The 17,271-nt window shown below is 36.3% G+C and overlaps 1 protein-coding gene across 12 annotated transcripts in view; it reads right to left on the bottom strand.

Annotated features, from left to right (window-relative positions):
* The window catches only part of SYNE1 (spectrin repeat containing nuclear envelope protein 1), a 309,363-nt gene that overhangs the window by 62,313 nt on the left and 229,779 nt on the right, over nucleotides 1-17,271 (bottom strand). For all 12 annotated transcript variants that reach the window (XM_034419047.3, XM_034419038.3, XM_034419043.3 and 9 more), the window contains 10 exons: nucleotides 16,447-16,623; nucleotides 15,151-15,306; nucleotides 14,083-14,238; nucleotides 11,816-11,986; nucleotides 11,358-11,491; nucleotides 8,766-8,970; nucleotides 7,035-7,217; nucleotides 5,182-5,328; nucleotides 4,222-4,376; nucleotides 1,872-2,019 (listed from right to left, as the gene is read on the bottom strand). In XM_034419047.3, the coding sequence (XP_034274938.2) occupies nucleotides 1,872-2,019; nucleotides 4,222-4,376; nucleotides 5,182-5,328; nucleotides 7,035-7,217; nucleotides 8,766-8,970; nucleotides 11,358-11,491; nucleotides 11,816-11,986; nucleotides 14,083-14,238; nucleotides 15,151-15,306; nucleotides 16,447-16,623 (1,632 nt within the window). The remainder of the gene's footprint in view (nucleotides 1-1,871; nucleotides 2,020-4,221; nucleotides 4,377-5,181; nucleotides 5,329-7,034; nucleotides 7,218-8,765; nucleotides 8,971-11,357; nucleotides 11,492-11,815; nucleotides 11,987-14,082; nucleotides 14,239-15,150; nucleotides 15,307-16,446; nucleotides 16,624-17,271) is intronic.

The raw sequence follows: 17,271 nt of genomic DNA on the forward strand, positions 1-17,271 counted from the left end.
CAAAACATAATCTGATTCCAAAATAAAAGTTTAACCTTTCTAATATACTTAGGATATATGATATTTTTAAATGGATAAGTAATTAGACTTTTTTTAAAAAAAAGCAAATTATAGGTTGATTTGGTTTACAGTATAGTTTTAAAAAATTAATAGCCATAAAGAAAGTGGTCCATTTTAATGGCTTTTATATCACTGTCTATATTCATGTTAAATTTTATCTTGCAAATATGACACATAGGTAATACATATGCAAATGTGTAATTTACAAATATGTAATGTTCCCCTTTTTCTTTATCAAATTGAAGACATATAATTGTTTACACATTCAGAAAAAAAATCAAGTAATAATATCAAAGGAAAAAAAGCTTGTAATTTATGAACAATATATTTTTTCCCCTAATTTTCTACATGGCTGAACATTCATAGATATATTTCATGCATGCTCTCTAGAACTTCTGTTGGCAATAAGCTTCATTTACTCTTGTAAGCTAGATAAAAATCCAGACAGAGAAGACGAATGTATTTACAATAATAGTCTTTTTCTGCACGTGAATGGCCCCTATTCTTTTTTTTTTTGTCAAGTCCACATGTTGAGATGAATGTCAGAATGGGTCTGGTGTCCAGCCTTTGAAGTCTACTGCACTATATTTATTATTCATAAAGAAACCAAATTTAATCTTTCCAAATTAGGAGGATTCTTGTATTCAATTAATCACCGAATCTCCCAACTTAGTTTTAGATTGTGCTATCGTATGTTTTAGGGGACATGGTGGCTCAGTGGCTAAGACGCTGAGCTTGTCTAGCAGAAGTTCAGCAGTTCAGCGGTTTGAATCCCTAGTGCCATGTAACGGAGTGAGCTCCCATTACTTGTCCTAGCTTCTGCCAACCTAGCAGTTTGAAAGCACGTAAAAAATACAAGTAGAAAAATAGGAACCACTTTGGTGGGAAGGTAACAGTGCTCCGTGCGCCTTCAGTGTCGAGTCATGCTGGCCACATGACCATGGAGATGTCTTTGGACAGCGCTGGCTCTTCGGCTTAGAAACGGAGATGAAGACTGCCCTTAGAGCTGGAAATGACTAGCACACATGTGTGGGGGAACCTTTACCTTACCTATCATACGTTTTGCAGTTCATCTGTTTAGCTAAATGTTGCTCGATTACACTGAAAAGTCTTAAATCTTCTATAATAAAATTAAGTTTGTGGAAGAACACCTGCCTCTTAGCCCTGATATATGAGTTGGTGACTGTGGGCCAAGTCTAACTCTTTTGTAGATTGAAACTCTCCATCAATCTCTTTCTTCTAGTTGTTTACATTCATATCAGGCTGAAGCAGTGATTTATTTTCCCCCTATTTGCAGGTGAGGGAGGTAATTATTTTTTTTTTTTTTTAGTTTTGAACAAGACACTGATTTTTACAGGGTTATTTCTTGCTTATCTAGCCTACTATTATTGGTTGCATTTGATCTCACAACTAACGGATCTCAAAAACAGCCATCTCTACAGCCACAGATAATAATTTAGGAAGTGCCAAATTTTTCAACTTTCAATTTCCAAACATATAGGGGTGCTCAAAAGTTGTGACATGCCTTGGGGATTGTAAAGATATTTTGGTTACTTTAATATAATTTAGATGAGCTTGGTATGTACCTACATAAATATCATAACTTTTTAACATTTTGTTTTTCATTTTTATACCATCTGATGTCAGTGTCTGTCCATCTCCTATATAATCCAGCTGTCATGCTCTATGATCATGAACAGAGAACAAAATATGTTTGAACAAATCAATCCTTATTACTACAGTTCAAGTTCATTAACAATTAATAAAAGAAGTTAATACAGTAGTTCAAGAATTCTTTCATTATAACTTGCCTCGTGCGCCCTCTGCTGTTCTAAAAGAAGCTGGTAGTTTCCTGAAATTTCTGCAGCCAGTTTCTGCTCAGTTTGAACCAAGAATTCCATCCAAGTCTCACATTTTTCTAGGAAGGTTTGTTGCTGCAGCAAGAAGGACTGTAGCTTACTGCAAGGATAAAGAAGGACTCAATGTACATCCGAGTCTAAAAAACAAACCTATGTTTCTTTTTAAAAAAATAAAAATTAAAACATTACTGGATTACCCAAACAACATTACTGACTTCATCTTGGATTCTTAAAAACATGCTGATGAAAAAGGAAATAAAGGAAACAAACTGGATATAAGCACAAACATTTCTTAATGTTAATTTCTTAATGGCCATTTCTTAAATTTGAAGTTAGTGAACCTGTTTGTCTCACTTAAAACTTTATTTTAATTCCTAAAGAAAAAAAGCTCATAAGTACTTTTATTTTTCTAAGCACACTCTGTTTTAATAATAGATTATTAAGAGTCTTCTCTGCAGAGAAATTAAAAAGGCAGTAATAATCCAACATACATTTTAATCTGTTACTTCTATAAGCCTTATTTTTTATCAGCTTTTTCTTCCTCTCTCCCTTTGTTTGGGTTCATGCATTATGTTAAGCCACAATGCAGTTTGTTTGTCTTGGGTTTAGCACCTAACTGTGATTTTTCCAGTATAATCTTTTAAAAGAAACCATAATTGAGTGTTCAGACTAGAAAATTTTTTTTTGACATGGTTCCCACTTTTTTGTTTGTTTGTCTGTTTAAAGGCACAGCAGGAACATGGTGACATAATTAGAAGGGGCAGTTCAAAAAGGTTAGTTCATTTTTCACTGGAATTCTTTTCACATAAGAGAAGGTAGATCCAAAGGCTTTTCGAAGTATAAGATGTTCTGGAGTATAGGACGCACCTTAGTTTTTGGGGAGGAAAATAAGAAAAAAAATGTCTCTGCCTACCAGCATCCATTGGTATTCATCTGGCTAGCGTTCTGTCAGTGTGTGAGAAAGTTGAGGGATGTTTGGAAACTGAAACAGTATTTGCTGTGTGAGCAACAAGGAAGGAGACAGCAAGGAGCCTGGGCATGGCTTAGCTCTGCAGTTCTGTGTCTGTGCTGAGCTGTAAACTAGTCTGCTGCTCAAAACTGAAACTCCTCTCCTCTGCTTGTGTTTTGCTTGTATTTACTACCACATTGAAAACCTGCTTTTGGTATTGTATATTTACTTCATGTGTTATATTCTATATAAAGAGAAGTTATTGAATCCTGCTAAATCAGTTACATACTTCTGGATGTGATTGCTGCTGTAAACTCTGAGTCCTTGCAGCAAATAGCAAACAGCCAGATCAGCTTCAGCACATTATTGCAGTCTGATTCAGCACGAGCAGCTGATTGGCGGGTGGACTGGCCTCCCGGAATACCCCCAATCAGCTGTTTCAGGCTGCAGGGATTGCCACAGACCATTGCAGTCTCCGTGCCTCACATTTTTGGCTACCTTCGGTGTATAAGATGCACCCAAATTTTCACCCTCTTTTTTTTGGGGGGGGGGAGAGGGAAGTGCGTCTTATACTCAAAAAAACCCCAAAAAACAGTAATTCTTCATTCCTCATATATACACACCAAATGAACTTATAAAATATTTGACAGATCAAGGAATGGGGTTAGCTAATTAGCATATCTGAAGCAAAACATGATAATGTTGTTTCTCCCTCTAATGTTCACACCCTGAACGCCTTATTCTGTTGCATGTAATTTTCTTACGGCAATTATTTTTCATTATTAGTGATCCATAGGTCACAGAGTATCAATTAAGGCCAGAAAAACAGACAGCAAGAAATTTTAATGAGAACAGAATCTGAAGAATCATGAAATATCCTTTTGGCTTCTTGATTAGAGATGATTCTGCAAATAAGAACCTAGTAACTGTCACCCGAATGAAATTTTTCGAGGGCTGCCACTCTTTTGTTTGCATTTTCTGACATTTTATATCTAATTTGCTTTACTTGTGTCATCTAATTGCCTTGGGAAGGCCAACTGGTTTTTGTAAAGTAGGTATACACAAGCAATCTTTCAGCCAGTGAAGTAGATAAATTTAGATTTTAATAAAGTTCTGGCAAGATAGACTTAATATATTTTTAGTTTCACTTCTGGACCTCTTTTGACCCATAGTAGAAAGAATCTTGCTTTAAACCATATAACAGAATGAAGTAAATTTTTACATCTTTCCGAACCTTATGCAATTCTAGAATTAGTTTTTTAGGATTAGGATTAGAACTATTGGCCTGACAACTCTGCTTTATTAAAACTCCAATCTGTGTAAATCACACTGTTTTGTAAATATCTGACTTACCTGAATCTTTCAGTAGTTTGTGAAGAAATCACTGACCAGTATCTATTCAGATTTTGCATCCTTTTGATTTCTTTATCATTCAAGAGCAACCTATATCCCAGCTCATTTAGACGATCCAAATCTGGTGCCATGCTGCTGAATTTTAGCATCTGGCACTATAAAGTGACAGGAAACAAGGTTTATAAATAGTTTTAATTGCCATAGTTGTAATCCGGGTACATTACTGCAAAATACGTATTTTATACTAGAGTACAATTTTAGATGCTTTATGTTACAATAATAAAACATACTTTATTTTCGGGTTATACAGTTACCCATATTGCAACTATTACCTTGGACAGCTCACAAGCAAAGTTCTATTTAGGAGAAAAAACTAACAATAACATTTCCTTTTTTAGAAGATTGATTAAAGTGCCCAATACGACTTACACACTACAGGGAGAATGTTAATGTATTTTTTAAAATTAATAATACATCTGCTCTCTCTCCAAGGAGCTCAGTGCAACAAATATGAAACTATTCCTTGGAATATACTCTAAAAAAAGTTTTGAGCTCTTAACTGTGTTAATAAGGCTTCAATGTTATGATTGTTGGGAATAGGTGGGAAAAAAGTAGAACTACATACTTCTGTTGAGGAAGTCAGCAGTGAGCACTGTTTATTGCAACAGATCTTGTTATTCTATGAGAATACTTACATACAAGTTAAACACAAAGCTAGTGGCTGTTTATATACATACATACATAAGAACACTTTGTTCTATCTTCTTTGATATGAACCTTTTTTACCTGGTATTTAATCTCGCTCATTCTTTTAATCCACTTTATTATTCTCAAATACATAGTTTTCGTTTTCCGTTTAGGTTTTTAAAGTAAACATAAATTTATAAATAAATAAATACCCAATAACTATAAATAAAATGCTTTTGAAAGTAAAAAAAAAAAGCATTTTCAAAAACTCACTTTAAGCTCTTCCATTCTGTTCCGTATGATGGATGAGTCCGATGAGTGGCTTGGATCTTGCATTTTCAGCATCTCTTCCGCTTGCTTTGTCCACTGCTCCAGCCCTGCCAGACTGAGATTAAAGGTCTGGTAGTCTTGAACTCCTGCCTTAAATTTTTAAAAATGGGGCGGTTCATTAATACAGGTTTTTTTTTTTTTCATCTTACAATGGCATGAAATCCAATATAAAAAAGGAACATTATATTTCTAAATTAAAAAAAGGTGGTGTTTGAATGATATGAAGCTGGAACAATTATAAGTAAAGTTGTACCTTATGCCGATTAAGGTCATAATTCAAGTTGTGGCCTAAAAGCTCTGTTGCCAAAGGAATGTGGACATTCATTTATAGGTTGTTTGCTTTAGAAAAAAAAGGTGAAATGCTAAGATTTAAATCTAATGATTTTGCGTTCAACTAGGAACATAAAGAAATGCTGTACTATCAGTCGGTATAAAGGAACTCAACCCTAACTATTCTTTGGTCTTAAAGGAAAACAAACCTGACTGGAAGGGCATAAGATCAGGGGTGAAATGCTACCAGTTTGCTCCGGTTCAGGCAAACTGGTAGTGATAAAAACTACCAGTTTGGGCAAACCGGTAGTAAAAAAAAAGCTACCAGTTTCGTTGAACTGGTAGTTTAAAAAAGCTACCGGTTCCTTTGAACTAGAATTTCTGACGATCAGCTGTGCCATGCGGTTTAGCTTTGCTAAAAATCAGGAAACCCTGCTTTCTAGCAAAGCTAAACCGCGCGGCATAGCTGATTCCCCCTTGCTGTTCTACTTACCTTCCCAAGCCTCCTTTTGGGCCGTATTGCGCATGCACGCACATGCAGCGCATGTTTGGTGTGCACTGTGCATGCAATGCAGAACACGTTTGTTGTGTACTGTGCATGCACAGGCAGCATGCGCTTGGCTTGCAGCGCGCATGTGTGGCCAGCAAACTGGTAGCAAACTGGTTCAGATTTCACCACTGCATAAAATACTGATGCTGAAGCTCAACTACTCTGGCCACCTAGTGGGAAGAGAGGGTTCATTGAAAAAGACCCTGATGTTGGGAAAGACTGAAGGCAAAAGGAGAAGGGGACCACAGAGGATGAGATGATTAAATAGTGTCATCGACAAAATGGACATGAGTTTGGGTAGATTCAGGGAGATAGGGGAAGACAGGGGAGCTTAGCATGCTATGGTCCAGGGGGTTGTTTTTTATATTTACTCAGAAGAGTAAAGTCTCTTCAGAAGACTCAGACATGAGATAGTGACTGAACAAAAAAAAAAAATCAGTCTGTATAGGTAAAGGCAAAGGTTCCCCTCGCAGATATGTGCTAGTCGTTCCCGACTCTAGGGGTTGGTGCTCATCTCCGTTTCAAAGCCGAAGAACCAGCGCTCTCCAAAGACATCTCCATGGTCATGTGGCCGGCATGACTAAACGCCAAAGGCGCACAGAATGCTGTTACCTTCCCACCAAAGGTGGTCCCTATTTTTCTACTTGCATTTTTTACTTGCTTTCGAACTGCTAGGTTGGCAGAAGCTGGGACAAGTAACGGGAGCTCACCCCGTTATGCGGCACTAGGGATTCAAACCGCTGAATTGCTGACCTTTCAATCGACAAGCTCAGTGTCTTAGCCACTGAGCCACCACGTTCTCAAATATTGTGTCTGAACAAAAAAATCCTTTGAGGAGAACTGTTTCTTCTCTGATTGCTTACATCTCTATGTCCTAAGCATGATATTATGACAGCACATAAATGATAGCCATGTGACTAGTTGAAAGTACAATAAGAGACTACTTTTTCTGACATGTCAAGGAACATTTCCCTACCTGTAATATTGACTGCTGTCTGTTGAGTCCCTGCTCTAAAGAAGCTAAATTCTGATTTAGTAAGAGCTGGCCGGATTGGATAGCTGCTGCAGCAGAAGAATCCACTTGCTGCTTCAGCTGTTCCCCGAGTTCGTGCAGAACAGATAGAGAATCTTGCATTGTCTTCATGCCTTTAAGTAGATCCTGTGGAAATCACAGCAAATGTAAAGTTGAAGATGGCAACTGTAATGTTAAAATTCATTTTAGTAAATATATGGGGCCTGAATATAGCAATAGTATTTAGATTTATATACTGCTTCATAGTGCTTTACAACCCTCTCTAAGCAGTTTACAGAGTCAGCATATTGCCCCCAACAATCTGGGTCCTCCCAACCTCAGAAGGATGGAAGGCTGAGTCAACCTTGAGCCGCTTAGAATTGAACTCCTGGAGTGAGCAGTGAGGTAGCCCTGCAGTACTGCATTCTAACCACTGCACCACCAAGGCTCTTGCCAATCTTTATGCATGTGCTTGAACACGAGCACTTGGCACAATGACAGTATGTCATCCTGGCACAACTATGTCCAGTCCTTACAAAAACCTGATAATAAGACTTGGATTCACATATCTACATAACTGTGCAGTTCCCTGAGTGACTTTAGGACAGTCTCTTTTTATTTCCACTTAATCTATCTAACAAAACTAGTGTTTTAATAATCACATGACAGGGGTGAAATATAAAATTTGTTACTACCAGTTCTGTGGGCGTGGCTTGGTGGTGGGGGGTAATGTGACTGGGTGGGCATGGCCAACTTTTTTTTTATATACTTTTCAAAGCATTTTTTTTTAATGCTTTGAAAAGCCTCTGCCTATCAGGCAACTCAGCTGGGATCGTTAGAGATGCTTTTTAAAAAATGCTTTGAAAAGCCTCTGACGATCCCAGCTAAACTGCGCGATCATCAGAGGCTTTTTTTTTACTTTTAAAAGCATTTTTTTGTCGGAAGAGGTTGTAGAAAAAATGCTTTTAAAAGTTAAAAAAAAAGGCTCTGATGATCATGCGGCTCAGCTGGGCATGGGGGGGCGGGGTGCAGGGATTTTTGCTACTGGTTCTCCGAACCAGCTGCTGCCATTGCTACCAGATCGGGTGATCCGGTCCGAACTGGGAGCATTTCATCCCTGTCACATGAGGAGAGATTACTTCACCCTTCAAGATATATTGCTTTAATCTCCCTCCCTTCCTCTCTCTCTCTCTCTCTCAAACAAAATAGAAGAAACTGACTAAAAGATTAGACTTATGAACAAGGTTCCTGAAGAAGCAAAATTGTTCAGCTTATCACTGGATACTGTCAGGTAGTAGAAGAAAGCCACAGTTTCCAAGATTCTGGAGATGGAACAGCATGGTTACCATCCCCCAAATTAACTGGGTTTACTGTATTCTCTGCTCAACTCACATGCATTTGTTGGTTGACCCGAAATACTCCTTTATTTCTTATGGCCTGGAGAAAAATTTAATAATGTGATCCTAATCAAAAATATGGAAAAGCAGATAAACTTGTTTTGCAAGACGCAATGAGGTAGTAGGCTTTGTGAGACAAATAATAGAGGGAAAGCTAGATATTTTCTTTTCATTATCAGCGTCTTCCTTATTTGTAATAATCTATACTAGTTTAATATACTTATTTACTTGATGGTGTCTCAGTACAGGACTGTATTAGCCAGAATAACAGTTTACACCACAAGCTTATTAAACATACATTGCAGTCATGAATCCAAGCAGTGACTTCATCATCAACAGTGTCCTTATTGAGTTCAGCCTTCAAAAGTTCATTTGTTCGGTCCTCATATTGCCGGACAGTAGAAGAACATTGCAAGTAATAGTTTTTATACTTCTGCCAGAGATGAAGCAGACCTTTACTGGAATGTAAATGCTCTGCAATTTCTTCTAGAAGATTGTTCCATCTGGAAAATGAAAGAAATTGATAATAGTGCAAAAGTTACATAATATATGAACATCCTCCAAATAATGGATGGTGGAAGAGAAAAATCTTTTGAATACATGGCATAAAGTAGCCTTATAACAGATGCCATGTACAAAGATAGTTCGCTATACTTTGTAGAAATATAGGATTTTAGTATTATTTATTTTAAAAAATAGAAGGATAAAAGTACTAAACATTTACAGTCAGGATACCATAAGTAGTCTTCAGTTAAGAGAATCTGGAAGAAAGAATTAAAGAAGTTGGAAGACAAAGGAGAAAATACTGAAATTGAATTATTCTTCACGGTAGTCTTCTGTTTAATAACAATGAAGCTTAATTTGGTTGGTGTTTTATAGGCTCGGTAAAGGTTGGCTAGATTTTGCTATCTGTTCTTCCAAAATTAAGTATTTTTGTTATTATACTATTTCTGGAAGAGCAAAACTATACCAAGGACATATGAAATCTTTTCTATTATTACAATGTTATCTGAAACAAAAATGCAACTACCTTTGGCTGCATGGTAGGGAGAGACGGATTCCAAATTAAAAAAAGAAACAAAGTGGGGGTGTGAACTGATTGGGTGGGAGCTTGGCTGTGTTCTGATTGGGTGGAGGTGTGTTCTGATTGGCTGGGGGTTTGGCTGTGCTCTGATTGGATGGGGGGTTGGCTGTGCTCTGATTGGATGGGTGTGTGTTCTGTTTAGGTGGGGGCTTGGTTGTGCTCGGGTTAGTCTGAGTAGCAGGGGGATTTGAGCTGGTGAGCTGTGTTGCTGTTGTTTGGCTTCGTGTTTGTGGCCGTGCCATCTCTTCATGTTGGGTGTCAGTCTGCTTCATGTATGGATTGGAGGGGTTTAAAGTGGCTAATGATGTAGCTTTGGTCTGGCTTCTGGTCCGTGGTCGTGCCTGACCATCAGTGTGGGTTTGAGTCTGCTTCCTGCGTGGATGTGTGGTGGTTACATCCTGTGTGGCTCTCGTGAGTGTGGGTCTGGTGTCATTCTTTGTGTTAGGGACTCGTTTGTCAATAAGGGCGGGTTTCCAAATGGCTGGCAGGCGGGAGGTATCATCTCGTTTATTCATGCTGTGTGGACATTTTTCTATCTTGATGGCTTCTCTGATTATTCTGTTGTTAAAGTGTTTTGGTGATAGTTCTGGTCTTTTTAAAGTCAATATCATGTCCTGTGGCTTTGAGGTGTTGGACCAGGGAAGAAGTTGGTTCCTCTTTTCTAACTGAGTTCTTGTGTTCTTCAATGCGTGCACTTATTCTTCTGTTGGTTTCTCCGATGTATGTGGTGGGGCAGGTGGTGCAAGGGATTTCATATACTCCTTGATTTTCTAACTCAATTTTGTCTTTGGGGTTTCTTAGGATGGTGGATATTTTTCGGTTTGTGCAGAATGCTGTCTTGATGTTGTGTTTGTGGAGGATCTTGCTGATTCTGTCCAACTATACACTCTCACTAACGTACTAACATCCAATGGATTCCAAAGAAATAAGATCACCAACCTAATCCAAAAAGAAACCCCCACTAAAATCCAAGACAGAGAACAAGAAAATGGCAAAGCCCTCCTCCTGTACATAAAAGGCACCACATACAGAAGCAGCTCCTCAATGGGGATTTTACACTCTGATGAAGTCGGTAGGGGCCGACGAAAGCTTAGCACAAGTTTTAAAATAAAAAATTTTAAACTTTTAAATGTTCCGGAGATTGTGATGTCTATCGCCTCTTCTATATCTATCTATCTATCTATCTATCTATCTATCTATCTATCTACCTACCTACCTATCTATCTATCTATCTATCTATCTATCTATCTATCTATCTATCTATCTATCTATCTATCAACCTATTCATACACATACATATATATTCACAAAAAAATGATTTCAGCTAAAAAATGGAACTTTGTTTTGAATTACATTTAAAGAGGTACAGTAAGTAATTCAAAACATACCTCCAAAACTTACTATTTCCCCTTTATTTCTTTAGAAATTTTCAACACAATAAATGTTTTAAAAATTAAAGAAAAGAGATAGAAAATAAGAAAAAGAAAAAAGGAAAACATAGAATTATGACTTCTGCCCTTCTTTTCATCTAGTAATTGCCATTTTAACTTTCCCCTTTTACTTGAACACTTTTTAATCCCCAAATCCATGAACCCTCTAGTCATCCTCTTCTTTCTTCAACCAAAAGTCCATATAAGGTTTCTAATCTTAGTCTAGCTTCTAGAATTTTTTTATCTACTTTCTCAATTAATTACTACATATTTGAAAAATATTTGCCAAAGGGGAATCTACATTACACTAGATTTCCAATCTGCCAGTAGGTACAAATTGTAGATTTTACTTAAAACAACACCAGTATTTTCATACCTTAAGTTCATTTCTTTCAAAGTATTATTCAGTGCCTCTGTAACTGGTGGATGGCATTCTTTCAATAGTGCATTGGTCACTGACCCAAATTTTTGTAAGCGATGGTCTTGCTTTTGCAATTCATCTAGCAAGTTCTAAACAAAGAAAAATAAGATTCAAGCAAACAGAAATATGCAGGGTTTTTTTAATTGTAAAAGATAGCAATTTTTTTAAAAAAATCTCATTTTCAAAATCACAATTGGTGGGTAATTATTATAGCAGGTGCTAAAATGATGGGAGCAAAGAAGTAATGAAATCCTGAAACATTATTGAATAAAGATTGGTATGAGTTGTCATGGACTAATTTTAAATTTATTTTATAATTACATTTAGAGTGGCAATTGTTTATTTTCTTAACCTTCTGGCAAAATTCCATGATCTTGCTTAATATAATAAATGTGTTTGTTCTTATGGCTTACCTGAAGATTATCTACTTGGACTTTCACTGCTTCCAAAGAGCCAGTAAGAAGATGAAAGCGAGACAGAGAATACCTTGCTTCCATCATGTAGCTGTTAAGTTCTTCGTAAGATGCTTTGTAAACTCTCCACTGATGAAGGACAGATTGTAGCAATGTTTTCAGCTGACTGACCTGGCCAATGAAACAAGAAATACAATAAATATTAAAATTATCAATGTATTTACTGAAATAAGTTTGAATTGAAAAAAAGAATTGTCATATTTTACTACGACATATTTTGTCTATAGTAGAATTGTTTTTTAACAAACGATGACTATTTAGCTAAGAGTGCAGTAATTATTGCAGTTATTTTCTGTCCCTTCCCTAATTCTTATTTACAAGCTATGTACAACTGCTTACTTTGCTGAAGATAATCAAATCAATATTTTTACTTTGAAAGAAAGATAATATTGAGAGAGAGGGGGGAGAAAGAGAGAGAGAGGGGGGGGGAAGAGAGATGAGGTCTGAATAGAAGATAAGGTTTTCTTACATTTGCATAGAAAACAGCTTTAAAGGAAAAGAAGCAAATGGGAGTAAGGTACGAATATTGAAAGCGGAGTTGAAATGGAAACAGAGAAGGAAGAGAGACAAAACCTCACTTCAAGCAAGATAGCAATATCTATCCATCCATCCATCCATCCATCCATCCATCCATCCATCCATCCATCCCACTCGTTAACCAAAGCAATTCTGTGTGGCTTAAAATTTCATAAAATAATAAATATAAAAGCATTAAAACTAACAACACTTAAATGAAGGCTGAAAACCAAGAACACCAATGGTACAGGAGTATGTTACTCTTGGCTTCCTCTTGTCACTTTATCTATGCAGGGAATACACATCTGTAATGAATAGCCTCTTTTAGCTAAAGACATACTCCACATACTGACATACTTCAGAATATTCAATTAGGGTAGATGGAGAAGATTGAGGAAGGAATAAGGCTGATATAGTGACAGAATAACTAGACATACTAGGCACGACTAGACATAGGGTACTACTCAAGGTTGACTCAGCCGTCCATCCTTCCAAGGTGGGTAAAATGAGGGCCCAGATTGTTGGGGGCAATATGTTGACTCTGTAAACCGCTTAGAGAGCACTGTGAAGCGGTATATAAGTCTAAGTGCTATTGCTATTTGGAGACCAAAATTTCTGCAATGTCTTTTGTGTGAACACTGTGTGAATAGGTCGTGGATATATAAGCAGATGGGGTATCAATTTTATAATGCCCTAGACTTAGAATAGAATAAGCTGGAAGGTACCTTGGAGGTCTTCTAGTCTGGCCCCCTGTTCAAACAAGAGAACCTGTACTATTTTAGATAAGTGACTATCTAGACTCTTCTTAAAAACATCCTGTGATGGAGCGGCCACAATTTCTGGAGGCAAACTGTTCCACTGGTTAATTGTCCTCACTGTTAGGAAGTTTCTCCTTAATCAAGGAGAAAACCACACCCTCAACACTTCTAAGGCAGGCTACTATATAAAAGCAGGGAGCAAACCACACACTCACTAGCATCCCTGTCAAGAAATGAAATGTCTGCAGGCAAAAAAAAAAAAACACACAATCTTAGAAAGCATCAAGGACTTCACAGTTCAACCCTGAGCTACACAGATTCTCTTCTACTGCAATTCAGATATAAAAGATAAAACAGATCTAGGCTCTGATATGTTTTTTCTTTCCCTTTTTGAATTGTATGGGAAATTTCGCTTCTATTTTAGATTAGCTGAAAGTTTCTCTGCCATCTGAACATCTATGTCATGTTAAGAAATGTAGTTACTATTAACTGTGATTAGTGCATCATTGGGAACTTGAAATAACAGGTTAGGGTACATAAAGTCATTGAGAAAATCTACCCAGGAGAATCTACTCATGTGGTTTTAGAGTCGAAAATGATGATGGCACATAATCAATCAATCAAACAATCAATCAATGATTAGTGGAAACAAATAGTAGAAAGATTTCAGGAATCTAATGTATAATTATTTGATGCACAGCATAAGGGTTTTATTAATCAATCAATAATTCTAGCTCTTGTATTTCTAGCTTTTGAATCATCTTCGACATCTGGATTGGGTTGGGAGAAGAGGAACATGGAGGCACAGCTCTTGATTGAAAGTGATTTTTACTTTTATCATTCAGAATATATGTAGCTTCTTTCCTGATATCAGTGGTTTGAAACCCGACTGGTTTAAGGAAGGTACTTTTTCTTGCATTCCTTCTTACTTACCTGGTGGTCCAAATTTGCCCAAGAATTATTTAGCTTCTGGAGGGTATCCATAACAGCAGCACAGACTTCTTCTTTTTTATTTTGTATTAAGGAAAAGCCAGTCTGTTCAATTTTTTCAAGTTCTATCTCTTTTGTTTTTAATTGATCTTCAAGTTCCTGAAGGAAATAAAAAATTGTCATATTGTGTTTTAACTGCATAAGGCTTCTGTAAAATCACTAATTACTAACAACTTGTGATTAGAATTTTCAAATTCAGTACAACAAAGAATGAACTGTACTATCAATAAGAAATATCTATTATATTTGTACTAGTTTATTTAAAAGTAAAGAATATCTGTGTCAGGAGATAGTAGAACAGAAAACAATGAATTGGGGAAGATCATAAAGATCTGAAAATTGAAGTTGAAAGATTGTGGCATATTTGGCCATGGTGGCTCCATTGGCACATTGGAAAATTGATAAATCTATTGCACATTGATAAAACTTCCATCTGTCAATTACAAAAGGCCACATTGCTTGGACCCACATATATACCAGGCTGATAAATTACAATATCTTAGGTTCTTGGGAAGAAATTGATGTGTATGAAGGCCAAAACCAGCTAAAGAAGTAGAAGCTATGATTTTACATTGTTGTATATATAATAATAAATTAAATTCCTATCCCATCTTGCACTGGGTGGTTTACAAATTTATAAACATATTTTAAAACAAAGAACAATACAAAACAAAAACAACACAAACAAAGGAACAGAACTGACAGAGAAAGCAAATCCTATAACAAAAGGAAGAAAAGAGGCACCAATAATCTCTCCAAAGATTAAACATCACCAACTCTTTTACCAATTTATTTACCAATAAATAAAAGAGTTCTACCAAATAGGGAATATTCATATATCATTTATTAACATACCTTACTAATTATATTAATAATATTATTGTATTGACTAAGTGGGATTTACATCTGTCCAGATATGCATTTCAATGATATTAACTAGCATTCTGTTCTTCTTTTCAATAAAATAATAAAACAGATTTGATCCATAATTAATGGCAAAGTTGTTTTTACCTGACAGTCTTTTAGGATATTTTGAACTGAAGCTTGATCTCCAATTCTCTGTTGTTCCTTCAGTTTTGCCTCTTGAGTTTCAAACCATGTTTTTAGGCTCTGGATGTTATTTTCATATTCTGTCCATGATTCAAGGAAACCTTCCAACAACTGAATCTAAAAGAAAGAAAGAAAGAAAGAAAGAAAGAAAGAAAGAAAGAAAGAAAGAAAGAAAGAAAGAAAGAAAGAAAGAAAGAAAGAAAGAAAGAAAGATCACATATTTCTTAATTCTCACTAAGTTAAATAAAGAAACATTTCACTGGAAAAAATACATGGGTATTGATCCTATCTTTTTTACAATCAAGTTGTTTGTAAAACTGTTTTTTTTACAAAACAAGTTATTTTATCATGAATTTGAAATAGAATCAAAATCCACTGCATACTTTCAAGTTTCAGTCCAGCAAAAGCAATCAATCAAATTCATTGGAATGACTGATATTGGAATGACTGAATTCAACCTAGCTGAAGATGAGAAGATTTTACTTCAGTGCTTTATGCAATTTAGTATGATCCTGAAATTAAATTGTTAGTTATAATTTCTTACAGCAAGCCAAAATTTCTACAAATGTTGTGAAATGTATTTCAACTAACCCATTGTTAGAATCAATGCCATCAGCCCCCCCTTGTTGTATCTCAGCAAAAGGTTTGTTATAACAAACAGGAAGTGAATGTTCAACATATTTGCAATTTTCTAACTAAGAAAGAGATGCTAAGAACACAGTGAAAAAGTAAACACTACAGCATGACAAATAAGGTTAGACCATAAAGCAACAAAAATACTGGTTTTAAATATGGTATTATTTACTAAATTAAACACAGTATTATTACTAACAACTGAACCGTACTAGGGGTTTGGTGTTTTTTTGTAGCATTATACAGGCGGGATGTCATTGGTGCTCTCTGGAAAGATAGATACCGTGTTTTCCCGAAAATAAGACCCTGTCTTATATTTTTTTGAACCCTGAAATAAGCGCTTGGCCTTATTGCCATGCACTCAAAAGCCCGATTGGGTTTATTATCAGGGGATGTCTTATTTTGGGGGAAACAGGGTATACAGTATATAAGACTGCATCAATCTGGCTTTGTTGATGGATAGCATTTGATACCATCAGAAGAAATGTGCCCATACTGCAGTTGGTTTACAAATTACTATCTGTGGAAGACACAAAATTAATTCTTCCTTCAGAAGGCAGCGTTTTAGCAGCATATAAAGTTTCAGATAAGCTATGTTCACACATATCAAGTTTATTTCATTACCTTTTCCATTATCAGACTCTGCAAAATCTGCCACCGCCTATTCATCATTCCAAGTTGTTCGGCAAAATCCGTCTTGTCACTACGCTTGCTTTCCACATCCTGACTACTAATCTGTAACACTGATTGGTTGACGAAGTCCACGGTTAACTGCTTACAGCTTACATCAATCTTAAAGCCCTTGTGAAAAATAGACAGAAGAGAAGCTCTCATATAGTACAATACGTATCCTAGCACATGCTGTGTTTCGACTTACATCAAACTTCGCCAAAACTTCTGCTGTACTGTTCACCTTTATGCTATCCTTTTTCTTTAATTCATTGAGGAGGAAAGGAAAATTGTAAATTGTTCTCAGCATTCTACATAGTAAGCTGCTTATTTGATGATGATGGCAGGAAATGGTTCTGCTATCTCTTATAGTATTTCTTTTGAAAAGAGATAATTCAAAAAATAATCCTGTAGACAATTATTTCCTATTAAAAATCAATGTTGAAAATCTTTGGAAAAAGAAAGTCCTTATATCCAAGACATGGTCTTGCTAGGGCTATGCCTGAGCTTGTTCCTTCCAATCCATACCCCAATAGGTTCCAGGCATGAAGATGGAATATTGATATCCAGAACATTAATAACGTTAATATCTGTTCAGCCCTGTCAGCGTGTATAACTAGTTATCATCACCATATTGATGATATCTGACCCTTTGCTCCTATATGATCTCCCCTATGCCCTCATATTGATGTTAAACAGAAGTGGAGAGAGAACACCTTGTTCTGAGAACCACACAAAGAAATTGTCTCAGGCTTGATCTCTTTCCCACTACCAAAACTA

This window comes from Pantherophis guttatus, chromosome 1 (assembly GCF_059756535.1).
Source record: "Pantherophis guttatus breed Tessera chromosome 1, ASM5975653v1, whole genome shotgun sequence".
NCBI classification, from domain to species: domain Eukaryota; kingdom Metazoa; phylum Chordata; class Lepidosauria; order Squamata; family Colubridae; genus Pantherophis; species Pantherophis guttatus.